Genomic DNA, 20,569 nt, shown 5'->3' with positions numbered 1-20,569 from the left:
GTGTGCGTGTGAGTGCGCGCGCGCGAATTTCTCAATCATAGATTCCGTAGCATCCTAACACAGCAAAAAAAAAAAAAAAAAATACATAATAACCAACTGGTGTCATCGTCAGATAAGCTTACATTTAAGCTTCGAGGATGAAAGGAAAAAAAAATTAGTTCTCATCCAAGATGTATCATATGTAACCAAATGCATGTAATGTACGTATCACAAGAAAACCAATGTATGTATTATATGTAAACCAATGTACGTATTGTAAATATCACATGTAAACAAATGTAATTAATGTATCATATGTAAACAAATGAATGTAATGTATATAATAATTGTAACAAATGTATGTAATGTATATAATAACTGTAACAAATGTATGCAATGTAAAAAAAAAAAAATATTTTAAAAGTAAATCATGAGTTTACACCGTATGTTTGTGAAAATAAGGACACATAATATTCAGATTGCATATCTGTAAATACTGTTGTATAATCACACCTTTTCAAACTTGGAAAAAAAAATAAATAGTAAACCACAACATGTAATATTATACAACTTATGTAACTCTGAACAATATAATTGTAAATTATTATTATGATTGTTATATAAAAAAAAAACTGTTATCATCATTACTATTTAAATCTCATTATATGTAGCACAAAGTGCTGAACCTTGTAAAATAATATACTGAATAGATGATCATTGTACATATGTAAATATTTGAAAGAACAATAAAAAAAATATTTAAAAAAATATTATTATTATTATTATTATTATTATCAGAATGGTGTCTTCATGGAGTCAGAAGACTCATCGCGGAGACCCTACATTGACACACTAACCATTATTCACACAATACCTATCATACTTTTCCTTAAACTCATTCACAGACAAAGTACTCACAACCACCTCTGGCAATGCATTCCAAACATTCATCACCCTCCATGCAAAAAATCTAGTCCTAACATCCTTGTTACCACACTCTTACACAATTTCCAGGGATAATCCCTCGTTCTCTCCCTTCCTGCACTCTACAGCATATACGTTACTAAAGTCCCTTTAGTAACATATATGCTTCTATCATCTCCTCTCTTACGCCTATCAGCTAATTTTTGGAACCCACAGACCTTCAATCTATCCTCATAGGAAACATTCCACAGACCTGCAATAATATTTGTTACTCGCCTCTGGATCCTCTCCACCACTTCATCGCCAAGGAATTCAGGTGAGCAGATCTGAGCACAATAGCCCAGATGTGGCCTTATTAATGCCTTATAAAGTGGAACAATAACTTCTCTATCTCAGGTGTGTGTTCTTCAACAAGCATGTAATTTGACGTGCTGTTTTGATGTGACCTCCAAACTTTAATTTTCTGTCCATAATAACCCCAAGTTCCTTGCCTCGTCAACTTCTTACAGTTCAATTCCATTAATATAGTACATAGTATGTGATCTCATCATCACAAAGTGCATCATCTTACACTTAGCCACGTTAAACGACAGCCATTTACCTTTGCCCATACCGCCAGCATATTTAAGTCATCCTGCAGGATATCTACATTACCTTCGTTGACTATCGATCTTCCCAATTTCGCTTCATGAGCAAACAAGTTTTTATTTCCTGTCAAATTATTTCTAATATCATTAATGCACAAATTAAATAACAGAGGACCAAGTAATGAGTCCTGAGGTATACCACGAGTCACCTACCTACTCCTGGACTCAGCTCCTCTATAACCCACTCTTTGATATCTGTCCATTAGCCACCCTCTAATCCAAATCACCAGAACACCTTGCATAATTTATATTAATATTTATATGAGGGGTTCATCAGTATTAAATTTAAATGGAAAAGAAAGAGAAATAGAAAAAAAAAAAAAGAGGAGTCAGACAGGGAGATTCTATCTCACCAAAATTGTTTGCTATAGCAGTTGAATATGCTATGAGAAAATTGAACTTGGAGGAAAGAGAGCTGAATATTGATACTTAAGCAGTCTACGACTCGTTTGTGATATCATTCTAATAGCAACATCACCAAAAGAACTATGATTATTAAATTAAATGAAGTAAGGCTGGATATAGGTCTACAAAAAGATATGGCTAATTCAAAAATAACGTATATAGTGGAAATACTAAAGAACAAAAAAAAAATGAAATAAATCAAAGACCGATTGAAATGATGAGTTCATACAAATAATCTAGGATAAATCGTTACAACCATATAGTTGATAATGAAATTTCAGCTAGAATAAGTAGGATGGAAAGTTTTTAACTATTATAGAGAGAGATATTTAAAAGCAATTTACCAAACCGCCTAAACGAAAGATCTACAACCAGTGTGTATTCCCAACCATGACCTATGGTAGAGAAACCTGGAGTCTGACTAAAAAACACCTAGAGAAACTGAAAACAACACAAAGAAACGTGGAAAAAGCCATTTTGGGAATAACCCGGTTAAATAAAAAGAATAATAATTGGATAATGAACATTGCCTTTGTTTGTTATAAACCTAGTTATAAAAGGTAGACCAACAGTAAGACGGGACGATGAGATAACACGATGTTATGGATATTTATGGTGGAGAGATGCACAAGATCGGCCAAAATGGAAGAAGCATGGAGACGCATTCATTCAGCACTGGACTGAAGAAAGCTGTCGATGATGATGATCTAGAAATGTTAAGTTAAAATAAAATAAACTTAACTTTGTAGTAGAGGAGAAGAGACATGCAATTTTACTAGAAGTGTTTTCAATTATGTATTTATTATTATTATTACTATTATTATTATTATTACTTGACACCTCCAAGGAGTCCAAAGGCTCATCAAGGACATCAAAGACTCCCACAACGACCGCCACCAACGCCATCTACCGCTCACCACGACTACTAGATGTGTATTTACAGATAAAATAATACTGCTGCTTAAGCTATCAAGTTTAATAATTACACTAAAAGTGTGAAGAAATGTTTACAAAACAAGCTTCAACCTTTTTTTTTTTTTTTTTTTAGTAAATCAGGATTTTCGAACAGTTGATGTTTTCGGGCAGATCATTTTTCTAAGTGAAAAATAAGTCTTCTAGGTCCTCAAAATTCGGAACAATTCCGATTTTTTGATGAATAGAGAAACGGTATTTTCCTAACGATTCACATTCATATGCGCCTGATTGGTCTTTGAGTCGTTATCGTTTGAAGCAGCACCATAACATCACTCGTTAAGAACAAGCAATAATTCTTGAACGAGGTGTGTTTTGTATAAAGTCCTCAACTGAAAAGATCACGAAGATCTTGAAACCTTTCAAAAATAGAGACTGAAAGAGGTCTTTGTAGGTCATAATTATAACGGACGGCGTGTGAAAGAATGAGAGTTGCCCTGAGAACATTTGGAAACTTTTAATACTCTTGACACTAGGGATCAATGCGTTTTAATATATCCTGGAAAATTAGGATATTTGCTCTTCACTTCTATAATTGGATTGGCTTGTCAAGACAACCTTAAATATAGTTGAATACAAACGGCAATCAAGTAGCAATAAACTAAATGCATTTTGCTTTATAAGATTCTGCAGTTTCAATAATTTAAATTTGGAACAAGTTAATGAATGATAAATGAACGGTTTTAGATGTCGCTAACAAGCAATCATTTCGCCAGTTATATAATTCAAGCTCCCAAGTGTGTGTAATAGCTAGATGCATTCTCATAGAAAAACATCCATTATTCATTTGAAGATTTACCAGCATTAACCGTTACCAGACTCAAGGTCCTCTTAAAAAGAGTAGCTCAGAATTAATATAACCTCTGTAGGGCATATTACTATATTAAATAAATACAAACCTATTAAATGAAGAATCTATCCGAGCTAGTCGGGCCACTTCACATCTGCTAACATTTGAGTAATTGCCCGTCTCGCACCTCTCCTTTGTCGGCAAGTCTAACTTATAGTAATGTTTCACCCAGACCAATTTGACACTACTCTTTCCCAGATACTCTTGAATACACCGAACATCCTATTAATTGAACAAGCTCTCCACTACAGCTCTTCATATCATATAAGAATACCACATCCTTCTTAGCGAAATTATGTTCCAAATCACTTATCAACTTCAAGCTCCTCTTTAAGTATAACTGATTTTTAACAAAATAACTATAGCTTTGCTTTCAAATACATTTATACCATATCCAGTGACTTGCGTATATTTTTTGCGCAGGAGTGGCAAAATGAACTTCATAATGCGACTTTGACTAAATGTGAAATGTAAAGGGATACTTTGGTAGCGTAGTCGCAAAAATGAGGCGACATTTAGATCCTTTGATTGGAAAGTCTTTGGTTCAAAGTCCGTCCAAAACATGAGAAAATTTTATAAGTTTCTTGTATCACCTAAAATTTCCATCTATCTCTCCTAAATAGTTAAATACATAGGTCGATAGAAATTTTATGTGCAAATTTGAGGTCCATTTGTAACTGGCAGTGCATTAGAGATTTCTATTTATGGATTACGTATAACTAATAATCTTGTTGAGCATAACTGGTTTTGTATACAATCAAGTGAAGGGCTTCAAGTCCCAATGTATTTCATGACAGCGTGTGGACTGATTTTAAAATTGTGTCCTGTACTTCTTGCAAATATTTTACATCTTCTACTCATCTTATAAGGTTTAAATGAGATGAGGCTTTTTTTTCTCCCACAAGGACTATTATACAGGTCTACATATCGAAACTTATAGAGTGATGTTTTACAGAGATGATGGAATAAACTTACTATGCCTACGTCCGCTATACTGATCCCAAAAACATCAATTGTTCTGGTAGTGATCTAAGAATCTTTCATAAATCTCATGCATGATTACGCCTTTCTGACAAATACAGTATGTCTGGACTATAAAAAAAATTAAAAAAAAAAACTCAACTTTATCGTAATGAGCTATCCCTTTTTACTAATCTGTGGGTTTAAGATTAATGGATTATTCATTAATTAAAATTTTAAAAATATAATAAATCAGAATATGAAGAGCAGGAAAAAGTTAAAAGTAAGTCGGAAAATGATGCGAGATTGAAGCAATGTGGAAGGGGAAACCCAAATGAGTAATAACATATCAAAAAAGTAAAAAGAAAACCACAAGCAAAACAAAATTTGGAAGGAATTTAAATGAATTTAAAGATTATGAAATTTAAAAATATTATGAGCTAAAACACACGTTCACGCAAGCAAGCGCACGCACGCGCGCACACATATGAAAAAAAAAAACTGTAGTAAAAATGGCTAGCCAACAGTATAAATGACGGTGTGCTGGCTATTTTTAGACACCGTCATCATATAAAAGAATATTCTAAATAGTGTCTGGACTATTTACGCAGACTGTTAATGACATTAATGCAAAACCAAAAATTAAATAATAAAACAGAAACAAAATATAAAACAAAGACGATATGCCCAAACAAAACTGGGCAGTGACCCTTCCCTTAATGCATAGCATTATACATGTCCGCAAGGAGATGCGCTTTGCATTATGGGATACCAAGGCAAGTGATGAGAAGTTATACCACCTTTGCCACGAGTCGCCCTAGTCCTGAAAGATTGTCCAGGTGCAAACTTGTTTGCTTACACTTGGATAATGGATTAAACCAAGTATATAATTTTTTGGCATCTTTAATTTATAATATAACCAAGTGAAAAACTTTCAACAGTGAATGTATATCAGAAATTTGTGTGTGTGTGTTCTGCGGTATGAAAAAAACCACAATTTCTAGGCTAAAAAAAAAAAGGAAAAGAAATCGCTGCCACCCTGTATGTAATAATTATAAGAACAGGAAAATATTATTTGCAGAACTTTATTCAAGTATAACAATGATGGTAAGAAAATATTATTTTAAAGATTTTATTCGAATATATAAAATACTATGATATTATGCGAAGAATCTGTACGCGATAGAGAAAAATTTTTTCGTGCTCCAAATACATTAGTAATGCACGTACTTTAAGTACATGCATTACTAAATGACAGTAAAACCTTTTCAGACACCATAAACAATGTAGGGGCCTTTATTGTTGTACAAGAAGAGAAACTAGGTCCACTTTTGAAAGTACTTTTTTTTTTTTTCCTACGCTCAATCATTGCGTGATGAGTATCGCTTTCATTTCAAGTGTGTGTGACTGACTTCTAAAAACTGAAGTGTTATGAAATGTACGCTATTAAAATATGCTACACAAACACACGAATGCAGAAGCAATAAATCTGTGTTTTTTATTTTATCCAATGTCTGAATAAAATATGATTTCATTTGCAGGACAGGTTTCTAGTATATCATTGGCATTATGCTTTGCGACTCCACGCCAAAAATAATCACTTTATCTCCGTAATGTCATAAATTGCAAAATTATAACACGGTAATTCATTTATGGTAGAAATGGTTGACATTCCCCAAGGCAACGAAATTACTGCTTATAAATCAAAGCAGCATATTCAAACGTTAATTTTATCTTCAGCAGATTTAATGTCGTTTCCCTTTCCCCCCCCCATGTAAATGAGACCCGTGTTTCTGCTTTCACCCGTATTATATTCGATATTAAATACTTATTCATAAATGTTTTATAAACTGTCTAAAGTTTTCTTTGCAAGAATCTGCGTACTCTATTAGATTTTCTTTCTTACACGACGTGAATATTATCTTAGCACTGACATTTAATGCTCGTAAGAAATAAAGTTTTACATATGAACTTACATAATACCACCAGATGGGGTAATAAGCACAAGATGGCGGCAGTTGCCTGCTGTATTATTGCGTTGCCTCTCTACTGTATATATCTACACAGGCTAGAGATCATGCTAATTTTCTGGTGATGATGAAATTGAAGTCAGCTGCCGACTAATTTCCAAAAAAGTTAGTACTAGGAATGCAGCCTTTCTTCATTGAGGAATGGAAATGGGAAGAGGATTTTTTTTTTTTAGCTTAAGTGCTTGATTTGTTACTTCTAATTCTAATATCCAATCCATACATATTCTGACCAGTGCGTACTTAGGATTTAATCTTGGGGGGGGGGGGAGTAGACGATTTGAGAATACACACTACGCATTGCATACGACCTATGACTGAGCATCTGCAGTGATCGCCAATACATGATACCCGTGATCTCCTCTGGCGCGGCTCGGACAAACTTCGTTTGTCCGAGCCGCGCCAGAAGTAGTTCACACTTCTTTCGTTCGACTTGCGTTCACAGCGGCCGTGATTCCCTAGAGCTATAGGGTATTACCACTTTATGTGACCGCTAATTCATAAGTAGTATAGAAATAGAAGACACGACGCAGCATAAATAAAAAAATGAATTTTAATTAGGAAAAGATTTGGGGAAAATTTTCTAGTGTTTTTTTTTTCCTTTTTCTTTGTGAGGGACAGGGTCCCTTGGCTCCCCCCCCCCCGGGTGCACCACTGATTCTGCCTTTACAGGCTGTATCAATTGTTTCCATTTCTAAAAGCCACTGAGGGTCTCAAGTCTTTCATCTTTAGGTATTTTAGAAGTACACTTCAACCTGCATTTTTCACAAGGAAATTTTCCGTGAGTTTTTAACCTTTTGCAATACAACAGTACCCTTTACATTAACATGCAATTTATCCAAATTTCGTTTCTCATTCTTTCTTTGACTACATTTTTAGCACGTTTTCGGTTGACGATTTTTCCCCCTTATCATTGTTATTTTCGTCTTTGTTTGTTTGTTTTTCGTGAACATCGAACGTAGCAACGTCTTTCTAAATTAATCCAATATTCAACATGTTTATAAATTCGATTCGATACAGAATTAACTCTGAATGTTTCCGTCTGAACTAGTATAACTTGATAGTTACACTCAAGCAGTACCATTTTTACCCGTTTCTCTCTTGAATATTCCACTGCTATACCTATTTGTTTTCTACTGAATGGACTTTTTTAAAGTGACTCCCCCCCCCCATCCACGAAAATTTTTAGTAAATCTATATTGCGTTAATACCGTGGGTGGGATGAGGATTTTTTCCCTTTTTTTTAAATATATTTTTTGTATTTTTTACATAGTTCGGAAACCTTGCTGTGGAGAACAAACATGAGAATTTTAAGCCTTTGTTTCAAACTTTTTTTGAGAACGGATACGCTAACCATTTGGCCAAACTGGCCGGCAGTTTGCAAACAAATATAATATATATTTTCTATAGAATAAAAAAAATTTCGAGGTAGAAGTAACGTAATATTTCCATGGGGACAGTAGGTTCTTCTTTTTTAATATAGAATAGTGGAAATCTCAATGCTCTGCATTTGTAAACAACTCACGCTATAAATATTCTTCTGAAATTAAAATTTTTTTTAAAAAATCATGAAAGTAATATTTTAGCGTATACCAAGGGTTAGTATAATATATGATATATATCACACAGCATATGAAAAACAAACAAAAAGAAACAATGCATACTGAATATATTTTCTTGAAATATTTTTATGGATTAATAAAATTATTACACCTATTATTAAATAATACGGTTTTGATTTGTGTTGCCGCATCTCTTGATAATTAGCACAGGCGATATATGGACATATTATTAGTAGTCCGACATTACAGAGAACCCGCTGAATTATATTATGAACAGGAAGGATACACATAGTAATTACATGAACCAGGGATACTAGCTTTTTTTTTTTCGTATTGTAGTCCGTAGTGTGCGTGTGTGTGTGGTGGTGGAGGGGGGGGTGATTCGTTGAAATTTGGTCAGTGGCACATAAAACGTTCGATTTCAACCCACTTCATTTTATTTCGTTTCATTAATCATTACTGAATATGTACACGCGTAACATGTTCACATATTGGCCACTGAATTAGAAACTCTTATACCATGTTGGACCTCTTTTAGCGACTGCCCGTTTTGATCCTCTTCAATTCCTTGCGCATAGTTCGGTGAGATACGAACGAAACAGCTTTCATTAAATGCTTCGGTCAATTGCTGCACAAGTTCTGTTTGTCCCTACAAGCCTTCTCAGGCCACGGCGATCTCGTTCCTGACAGACTGTCTTAGGACCACAGTTATGCCCCTTAAACAAGCAGTGCGGGTTATTTTTCCACTGATTAAACACCCGAGATATCTCATCTTTTGAGAAACTAGCCAGTTCTGCTGTTTTCAAAATCGTGGCTCCAGACAGACAGGCACCCACAATAAACCCTTTATCGAACTCCGAAAGATTCTTTGTTTTTCCCACTGTGATCAACACAGTTGATGATTACTGACCAGAAGCATTCGTAAATAGTTGCCTAGAACAGTGATTCTTAACACGGGGCAGTGGAAGATTTGTAGAACGTTTCTAGTTTTTAAAATTTTGAAATTATTATTGTTATTATTGCATGACACCTCCAGGGAGTCCAAAGACTCATCGAGGGAGGGCACCCACTCTACAACTCTGCCTCCACCATTCAATCCGCAAACTACAACAAACCGCTACCATAATCTACACCACGATTTCCCAAATTGTGTTCCGCGGAAAGTGAATAAGTGTTGCGTGATGTCAGTGACCAAGCCGTGTATTTTTAAACATGGAAGTAATTCGGGAAAGGGAATACCGCTTGTTATGACCGGTCATAAAAATTGCCTGCAAGCCGATTACAGCAATGGGCGGCGTATCCTCTGTTCTCAAAACTGAACGAAATAACATCTGTGTTGCAAATGTTAGTGACCAATCAGCAAGGAAGTATAAAGAAAATTTTTCCGCTCAAATTGAAGATATCAAGGTCGTCTGTATCCGGTTCTCAAATCTAGTAATACTGAATACTTTCTTCGCAAGTTCGTATTGTAGGGCGAAAGTTTCGAAACCGTAGTGCCGTGATTTTTTAAAAGTAATAGGCATACAGATTTAAATTTTAACATGAATAAGAGACAAGGGATCGCCACAAGTCGATTTTGTTTAATTTTGGTCTTGAGAAATCTCTTATTGAAGGTGTTTGTGACACAACAGATTCATCCACCTCTAGCCTACAAAGCGATCTCCAGGATGTACAAAAGGAGGAGAAAACTACCAGCACACAGGAGAAAAAGCCTGCATTCACACGTAAGTACTTATAATAATATTATAAATTTTTGGTGATCAGAATCGGATACGTCAATGAAAATCAACACAAATTAATTTAATGATGTTGGCTGAGGAAACTACAATATGCTACAAGATTTCATTAGTCCGGTGATTGATAACTGATTTAAATGTAATTTTATATTTGTCAACATGTCACACCGTATACATAAGTGTACTAATACTCTTTATGATTATGCCATAATTAATTATTAATACATTACAAAATAACCAAGGTGTTCCGTGAAAATTTCAGGATTTGTGAAGTATTCCGTCGTAGGAAAAATCTGGGAAACGCTGATCTACACCAACGCCATCTACCGGCCACCAACAGTATCTTTCCAGACAATCACAAACATCCATGCCCACGGCGGGATTCGAACCCGCAGCCTTTCGGCTAGAGAGTGCATACGCTAACCACTCGGCCAACCAGGCCGGCAAATCTCTTAAAATAATTATTTTTTGCTCTTTATTTTACTTTGTTTTAAACTTGTATCGTTTTATATTAGTAATCTGAATTATGCAGTTTAATGCTGTAGTTTCTTTTGTGGTGGCGCCACAAGTCGACTTTTTGCTTTTAGCGACACTGCCAGTGTTGACATCTGCCTACTCGACGTGAGAAAAGGGATTTGTGTGAAACAGGATTTTCCACAATGTTAAATAATAAAACGAAACAACGAAATAAACTCCGAATAAACTCCTGCATGTGAATAGCATTGAGTAACACAATTGAACCAAGAATAGACAAATTAGTAGAGAGTATTCAACAACAGAGGTCTCATTAAAATAAATTTAATTAAAGTTGATTTCTGATTTCTGTTTTTTTTTTTTTTTTTTTTTTTTTGTCATTATAATCAGTAAATAAAACCACTATTTTTTTAAAAGTTTAATTATTATTATTATTATGTTACTACAAACTAGGGAACGCGAAATATTTTAGATACTTGGGGGGGGGGGGTCGTGACTACTAAAAGGTTAAGAACCAGCGGCCTAGAATGATGACATGATGATGCACATGGAAAGTATTTTGTCATATGCGCTACATAAGGGACGTTTACGTACATCTGCACAAAGGTTTCCAATACAATGGCCAGTATGTGTAGAAGGACGAGGAAATTGCAATACGTCTAAATTAATTACTTCATATACAAGTTATTGATTGCGGTTCAAATCATCCCTGGTGTGCGAAAAATCGGTTGATAGTTCGCAAGCAGATCATCATTCACAACCCCGTTTTACTACGGTATGATCGCCACAAACGAGTCGTACATGTGAAGAATTTGTAATTTACAGCATACTACGGGCGAAGGGTTAGATATTCCAAGCTCCTGCTCTAGATTCCAAGCCCTTCCAATACGTGGGAGGTAGTTCCACATCATTTGAATAAAATCACCCGACACTAGCCTTCAGCAATTTTTATTAACCCTGTCTAAAATATAAGCTAATATTTGAATAATGTTCCTACTAAATTAAATAACTGGATAAACAAATTCTCGTTTATCCAGTTATTTAATAACCAGGAATTCTCAAATAACCATTGGCTATTTCTATCAGGATAAACCGGCGGAGGAACACCATCTAGGCCACGAGACATTAGTATCCACACTAGACTTCCTTAGTCTAGACCAGTGCTTCCCAACGTTTTTTGGATCATGCCCCACTCCAACGCCTCAAAGATTTTGATGCCCCTCCCCTACTTCTAGCATAATAGTCAGCCAAGTTCTGAAAAAGTATAATATAAATATGTACTTTAAATAAAAAAGGAACATAGGTAAAACTGTTTTTAATTTGATGAATATAAATTTTATATTACACTTTGTATATAAAACATAAATCGAACTGAACTCGGGAAAATAAAATCCAAGTTAATGTGATTCTTCAGCTTGATGTCTGTAGCAAAGAGTTTTTATTTGAGGTACTGATTTAGTCATTTTCAGTCTCAAATCCCCATTGTTTTGTGATATCCAGATGATTTCTTTTTTTTTTTTTTTGTACAAAGTCATTTACCGCACTAAAGCCACATTCAACTAAATATGACGACGGGAAGGGCAACAGTATTTTTTTTTGCGAAACTAGTTGAATTTCAATATTTCGTTTCTGTCTAGTCAGAAAGCCAAGCCATTGTTCCTTTTATGCTGAATAAAATTTTAATAGACTCATCATTTTGCTTTTCTGAGAGTTCTTGATACTGTATTTATGTTGACTGCTGTACTAGTGATGTCAGCTTTTTTTTCTCGGAAAGTCAGGATTGCGACATCAACAATTTATCGCCGACAATGGTGAGTTTTTTAAGTATATGAGGTCACGAATGCAACGTCATTTTCTAATTGCCCCCCCCCCCCCAAAAAAATTCAAATTGTCACCTGTAGGGCGTACGCCCCACGTTGGGAAACACTGGTCTAGACTACGAAAAGTGTGTGTGTGAGAGAGAGAGAGCGAGAGAGAGAGAATTTCTTTCTGCCCGCTAAGACAATTGTGGGCAGAAAGGCAACCTGACTGCTATAGTATTAGCGATGAACGAGAAAGCTCGGCTGCCATTTGGGTAGAAGGCAAGTTGTGCGAAAGTGTGATAGTATTTGTCGATAGTTGTTTTAGTTATGGTCAAAATTATCACGAGAACTTGATAATTTTGACAATACGCTGTAGATGTGTATCTACTCATACACATCTACAGTGTATGAGTAGAAAGCCCTAGTTAAGAAAAAAAATCCAGGGTTTTGGGAGAATGAAGACGATCATCTGGCATTCTAGTTGGTAGATGGAGAAAAAAAATACGCAATGTGTCCTCAGTATTGGGCAGATAGCAAACACATCGTCTATATAGCAAACCCAAAATAAAGGCTGAGGGTGTATAGACGAGAAAACTATCTTCTAAATGTTCTAAATAAAAGGTAGCAAGTGCGGAGGAGAGTGGACATCCCACTGCTGTTCCTTTAATCCTACCGTAAACCTTATTCGGAAAAATAAAATATCCGAAGTGCAAAACTAAGGTGAATAGTTTCGCTATATCCGGTGGAATTGCTTCTGAAAGTAGATGTAGTGTATCTTCAAGAATATTTGTGAAGAGAGATTCTATATCAAAGTTAACCATTATATCAGGTGTAGGGAAACATTTTTTTTTACTTCAACTAGAAAATCGAAAGATTTTTTTTTATATAAATGAGTGAGAGTTACCAATCTGAGCTTTCAATGGGTGTACTAAAAATTTGGCTATTCGATACGTCGGTGAATCTATGCAGTCGACAATTAGACGAAGAGAATGTCTTTCTTGTGTATCTTGGGTAAACCATAAGACGTAGGGGCTGTAGCAAAATAACTCCTAAGTTTTTCTGTGATGCATCCCGATGGATGCATACAACTTCATCTAGTAAAGGCTTACAACTTCATCTAGTAAACAGTTCAGTTTTTCTGAGTTGTCTGTTAGTGGGATTGTAATCGAATTCTTGGTATGTTAATCGATCCCGTAATAAAAGAGCAACTTTTTTTCATAATTAGCAGAATCCATAACAACAGTAGCGTTCCCCTTGTCAGACTTAGTAATAATGATATGACTGTTGCTTCTTAAGGATTGTAACGGACGTCCTGAAATGTTTACTACCAATTTTCTGAAACAGTATGAGGTGCGCTTTGCTTCGTGACGAGAGAATTGAATTTACAATCTAAATGTCGGTTGTGTTTATTAAATGAACGGCACCGAGAATGTGTAGCCACACGGAGAACTATATTGGAAAATTGCGGGTCTACAGTTGAGTTAATAAAATTCCGGCGATCTGTATTGATAGCTAGTTCACGTTTAGCAACTCACAGTTGATTACGGACGAGTGATAAGCTTACGTTGAAATATACACAGGATACTCAATATATATACCCAACATACACAAGAAAGACATTCCTCTTCGTCTAATTGTTGACTGCATAGATCCACTTACTGATCGAATAGCCAAATTTTTAGCACACCTATTGAAAACTCATATCGGCAACTCCCGCTCATTTATAAAAAAAATCTTCCGATTTCTAGATAAAGTAAAAATGTTTCCTTCCCACTGATATAATGGTTAGCCTTGATATAGAATCTCTCTCTTCACAAATATTCCTCTTGAGGATACACTACAACTACTTTCAGAAGCATTTCCACAGGATATGGTGAAATTATTCGAATTTGTTATGCACTCTGGATAGTTTATTTGTCAGAATAAGGTTTGCAATTTGAAGGAACCGCAATGGAAAGCCCACTCTCCCACCCACTTGCTAACTTTTATTTAGAACACGTAGAAGACATCCTTTTCTCGTCCATACATCCTCAGCCTTCATGAAGGTGTATGGACAATGTTTTTGGTATCTGGTCCCATAATGAGGACACATTGCCTACTTTTTAAAATCGAATATAAACAACCCACATGCACGAATTAAATTTAATATGGAAATAGGGAGGGGGGGAATGTCCTTTTTAGATATTATGCTTCTTCATTCACCATCAGGTGAATTAATTACTTCCGTTTATCGAAAGCCTACTTTCACTGTACGCTACATTCAACAGCAATCAATTCACCATTCATCACAAGACTGGAATTATAAACTTTATTGCAACGTGCTTATACTATTATGCTATACGTGCTTCACCTCATCTATTACAGCAGGAACTCAATGACTTCTCAGAAAGGATCATGCAACAGCATTTTAATTCCTATAATCCTAGTTGAAACAAAGAAACATTCGAGTTCCAATTCCTTACATTTCTGGCATCTCAGAACCCATTTCCAGAATTCTTAAGAAATATAATTTAGTGGCTAGTTTTATTCCTATCAAGAAATTATCAGTACGGTTTCCATCTTTAAAAGATAAACTGTCTCCTCTAGCTCTTCCTCGTGTTTACCAAGTTCCTTGTGACTGTCACTGTTCTTATTTTGTACAAACTGGAGGCTCTATAGAAAATAGAAGAACACCAATCTTACATTAGCAACAGTAAATCTGAAAAATCTGTCTTGGCACAGCACGGAATAGAACGCTTGTTTAGAGAAAGCGCGGAGGCTTTATTTCACTGTCCGAACTTAAATCCGAACAACTGCCTCTCTCTATCTAAGATATGGGAAAGTTATTTTAATTACGCATTAATATTTATAAAAGCTAATGAATTATCAATATTGCAATATTTCCTCTGTTATACCATTGCGCTGTTTTCAGTAGAACATCACACGTCTCTTACTTTTTTCAAATCGTTTGTGTTCGTGAACATTGTTCGTGTTCTACTTTGCAATTAATTATGTCGCCACTGATGATGGCCTGTGATATTCAGGCTGAAATATATGGCCTTAAATAAATACTTATCCCTTTTGTTTTTTCGTGTTAACTGAAAAAAATTAGAAAATCAACCTTCAGAGATAAGTAATGCAAAAAAGTTAGGGTGGCTATGGGAACTAGGAAAACAGTAGAGGCAACAAACGAAAGCAAAAAAATGGTAACAAGAAACAAGAAAATTTTGAACTAGAGTAGATCATAAACAGGAGACTCTAGGTATAGTAATATCCGAGTATGGAACTTTAGCTTTGAAATGTACATCAAAAAGAATGACGTGTGGATAGTTGAAGTGAACAGAAGGTGCTGAGGTTGCCAGTTGATGTTCTATTTGAAAGAAATCAAGATTTGATGCATATCATTTAAGTTTAAACTGAGATCCTGAACGATGCGAGTGGATATAAAAATTAACTTCTTTTGTATAGATTTTTGATGATTTTTATGGGATTTTCTTTTATTTTTAGCGTTTTTATATTTTTTGTTAGTGACGTGGATGAGCTGATGATGTTTATGAAGTTTTTTGTTACACTTTTGTTGTTTTTTTATAATGTCTGTTGTACTTTTAGTATTTTTTCTGAGCTGTTTGTTATTTTATTTTGCTAACCTAGGAAAGCAGTCAGCTAGCTTCTTTCAGATATCCTTGGACCACTTCTCAAGCACTCCTGATACAGCCACCATGCAGTTTTTCATGCACACTGTTCAAAACTCCCTTCTCAATCTGTCATAATCATCTACCTCATACTCGTGTTTAACACTAGAATTAAACAATCACACACGATTTGGTTACGGTGTTTAAATGCGTGCATGAGCGCCCATGTAAAGGGTGGTTTAACTTTATATAACTACAAGTTTTGAAGCCAATTTCGTTATATTCTAGACTACCGAATGAAAATCATCAAATGGCCGGGTCGGATCCGCTGATTGTAAATGAAATACCGCTGTTTTAATGCAAACTGTTCGAGTTGAACAATTGAAGTTGAATACGCTGGCATTTCGAAACTTCATCTCCTGTTTCCTCAGTGCTGCATTACGGAAAGACATAATTCTGATGGATAGTTTTGTTTTTTATTAGTGCTTGTCTAGGATTTCACTAGTCCAACAATATTTTGAGTCAAGAAAACTTCAAAAATTATGCAGTTCGTGATATGTTTCTCTATTGATTAGAGATCGTTGTCATTTTGGAGGAAGAGCTTTATTCCTGGGATTAAACTATTTAAAACTATTTAGATTAAACTATTTAAAACTATTTAGATTAAACTATTTAAAACTATTTAGATTAAACTATTTAAAACGGATGTCAGAAATTTCTTCTATTCTGAGACTTGGAATAAGAGAAAAATTCAGCTGGTTTGTTATCAGTCATCCACAGCCTAATTTGGCGGTGGAGCTGCCACCTTAAGGCCTCCAAACTTGCCCCGAGCCTCCCTTCTCTAGTTTGCCTGACCAAGTCATCCACTAGGGTTAGTACCCACTTGATTACTCAGATTCTAGGTTTAAAAGCATGCAAGAATAAGAGTTTATAAAGTTCTGACAAGGCCTTCTCTGCTGTACGGAAGTAAATTATGGACCATAATGACTGCAAAAATAAAAAATAAAATAATAATAATAATAGAAACTGGATAAATGAAATTAATACGAAGGACAGCAGAATATATTCTCTGAAGAAAAAATAGAAACTGGATAATAGAAACTGGATAAATGAAATTAATACGAAGGACAGCAGAATATATTCTCTGAAGAAAAAAACAGGCTACGGGCCTGTTCCAGCCTCATGCGAAAATTGTCATTATTTCTCATTTCTGATTTTACATTTAGATCGCTCCATGAGATTTCTCTGGCTTCCACACACACACAGACGTCCCTTACGTCGAATTTAAACAATATATTTAAAATAAATTTTAATATAATATAATAATATTTAATATAAAATATTTAATATTTAATATAAAAATATATTAAAATATATTTTGTTCCAGCTTCATGCGAAAATTATCATTATTTCTCATTTTACATTTAAATCGCTCCATGAGATTTCTCTGGCTTCCACACACACACATACACACACACACACACACACACAGAGACGTCCCTTAAGTCGAATTTAAACAAAATAAGTTTATCTTTTCGGCGCATTCTTAATCAAGATCTTGCAAACTACATCTCCAATCTCTTAAACGTTTTTTTTTTTTTGTTTGTTTTTGTTTTGACGAAATTGTGGTTTTCACTGTGGTAAAAAACTAAACACACCACAACCAATTTTCAATTTATGTAATTACGCAGAAAAGCAACAAATTGTGTGCGAAAATTATTGTAATGAATGAAGCGAGGTTATGGAGATAGTGAAATATACAATGGGATTTTAATTATTGTTCCCAGTCCTCTTGCAATGATTAATTTTCTCCTTCTACGTCATTCGGATAATTTTAAATATATTAGCTACAAATAAATTGCAAAAATTGTCATTATTTCTGGTTTTGCATTTAAATCACTCCATGAGATTTCTTTGGCTTCTGAGATCATTATTTATGTGCAAGAAATGCTTCAATCTTTTTCTTTGTGTGATGTTGCCGACAAGAGCGAACAAATAGGTAGACTAAGAACTAAGATTTAAGTCGGATATCTTGGACTTAAAGCTTCCTTTTGCGGCTTCCGCCAGCGGGAAGAAAGTTGAACTTCCACTCCACGTGAGCACGTGCGCACCTTTTCGCTGCGGCATTACCAAAAGAGGCGGCCTGCTTTGGAGGATTTTCTCCTGCTTCGGCAATTGCGGAAGGCGGCTCTTGTTAAAAGGTGTGAAGGAATGCGCTCACGCGCGAAACCTAAAAGCACCCATTGTACTTGTTTAGCCTTATCGCAAATGCGATCAGCACACCTGGGTTTTAGGATTCAGCAGATAAACACAGGACTTTCTCAACCGAAAATTACTGTCAATGCCGGAAAAGAAAAAAGGAAAAGCTTAGTGGTTTTCTTAATCCGACTTTTGATTTTTATCTCATAATTGCATTTAATCAGCTGCAATTATAAGGCTGAAATAAATGAAAATATGATGCTTTCCTGCATACATTATGCATTTTCAACTTTTTTATGATGTCTTAGTTGATAAAATATCACATAAAATATTTGATAGCCAATAAAATGGTTGCTAAATAGAAACCGTTTTATTGGCTATCAAACTTCATTTAAACCTATTTAAATAAATAGATGTTAGTTTCGATGAAATGGGAAAAAAATCATCTTATATTGCGTTTTAGAAGTATATAACAAAATAGCAAATGGTTAATTAAAAAGGATATACTGTATTATTATTATTAGTTGAACAGAAGTTCATAACTTTAACTTCAATGACATCGAATGTCTGTATTCGTTTGAGATTTATTAGATCACTTTTTTATGATAATTTTATCCATGAAAAATGGTAAACCTATAAAACATGGCGATGAAATTCTTTTTTTACATATATCCATGTCACAATGGGATTCGAACCTACAATTATCGGCAGTGGTTTAAATACAGATGATTATACTAGTTATTGTGGCTGTGTAGGCATTATTATACCTACCTTGCCAAATTTTTCTATTCGAAAAAATTCAATTTTTTTCTAAGAAAATGCTTTGAACTCTTTGTGATATTTATATATTCTAAATTATATCTCCTCCTTTTTGTCTCCAATGATTAAGGAGTTCAAAGCATTTTCTTAGAAAAATTTTGATTTTTTTTTTTTTCGAATAGAAAATTCTGGTTTATCTTATAATTTCAAAATATGGTTGTGTAGGTATAACAATGCCTACACAGCCACAGTAATTAGAGATAATCATCTAGAAGTAAGTATATAAAGATTAAGAAAAGTTAAGAAAATAAAAGTAAATATTATCTCGAGAAATTTTATGTCTTTAAATAAACTTTTTCTTTTTAATGAAAACCTCAAAAAGACTGACATCATTTAAAAATATCTTCCAACTGAATCATTATTTCATTTTTACCAAAACACGGACAGATGTGGCCTAAAAAACCAAAATGCAAAATTAAACGAAGGACGAAATATTAACGAAGAAAAAGAAAATTTTTGCAAAACATCTTATTCTAAAGCAAGATAAAATCACATTATACAGCACAAAGCTGATTTTTGTTCACGCTTATATAGCCTTGTGGGAATGTTTTGTTGTTGTTGTTGTATATGTTGATTCTAGTTTCCGAATACAAGAATTTTTTCTCCAGGCATTTTCGGCCTTTCTTGGGCGAAAGCCAGCAAGATTATTTTTCAACAGAAATTCAGTTTTGGCACATTTTAATAGAAAAATTGACTACCCAAATCACATTATTTCAGCAATACAAACTGAGATTTATGATAGAAATGGCGACAGTTGTCTACTGTACTTTCTTCTCGATGCTTTCAAAATCATTAGTACTCGTAGCAGTGAACAAAACTATTGTTGACGGCTAAAACAAAGACCAGATTACCACCGATTTCCAAAAGTAAGTTAAGAGTAACGAGTCTATCTTCTCCTTTTGAGGATATAAAAGATAGACGATTTAGTTATTATTATTATTATAGCAATAACGAATCCACATACTTACCCAGCTGGGGAGCCATCGTTGCATGTGATGGATTTGTTCGACAGCAATGTTTTTCTCATGCTTGGTATTTTTCCTGCCCGGCATTCTTGAAGTTCTTTTAGTAACTGTTTTATTAGTTCTAAACCTGGATTGCCCATATTTGTCAGACCCTGAGTGTTAAGCAATGCATTAAGTTCTTGTCCAAGAACTCGAGAAGCTGTAGTTGGAGTTGGATTCGTTTGCGATTCCAGCAGTGGACTAGAAGATATTGTAGTGAGCCAAGTGACTAGTAACCATAAACAATAACTACATTTTGATGGTACTGAGTTCGATAGAACTGACGGTGTAACTTCTGCTTCCATCCCGAATCACTGAGGGACAAAAATGAATACAATCAATAAAAAATTACTGATTTAATTTTTAAAAAAAGTAAGAATATAATATTTTATATAGCATAGAGAGTACTGGAGAACGCAATATAAATAAGAGAACATATACAGAGTATTTACAAATAGCATATAATAGGTATTTATCAGTAATGTATCTCATAACAGATATTTATACTGATGATACGATATACAAATGTGTTCGGAGATTTACCTATTAATATTCATGTTAGAATTTACTCATTTTATTTGTATTTATTTATCCAAAA

General features: G+C 34.5%; 1 protein-coding gene across 1 annotated transcript in view; it reads right to left on the bottom strand.

Moving 5' to 3' along the window:
- Nucleotides 1-20,276, bottom strand: part of Notum (palmitoleoyl-protein carboxylesterase notum) — a 122,495-nt gene extending 102,219 nt beyond the window's left edge. Inside the window, exon 1 of the mRNA XM_090409579.1 lies at nucleotides 19,936-20,276. Coding sequence (XP_090265705.1) covers nucleotides 19,936-20,276 — 341 coding nt within the window. The remainder of the gene's footprint in view (nucleotides 1-19,935) is intronic.
- Between the last annotated feature and the right edge of the window lie 293 nt (nucleotides 20,277-20,569).

Source organism: Typopeltis vanoorti, chromosome 19 (assembly GCF_054136105.1).
Source record: "Typopeltis vanoorti isolate ZY-2024b chromosome 19, IOZ_Tvanoo_1.0, whole genome shotgun sequence".
NCBI classification, from domain to species: domain Eukaryota; kingdom Metazoa; phylum Arthropoda; class Arachnida; order Uropygi; family Thelyphonidae; genus Typopeltis; species Typopeltis vanoorti.
Note: the sequence above shows the minus strand (reverse complement) of the source record. Positions and strands in the feature narration are given on the sequence as shown.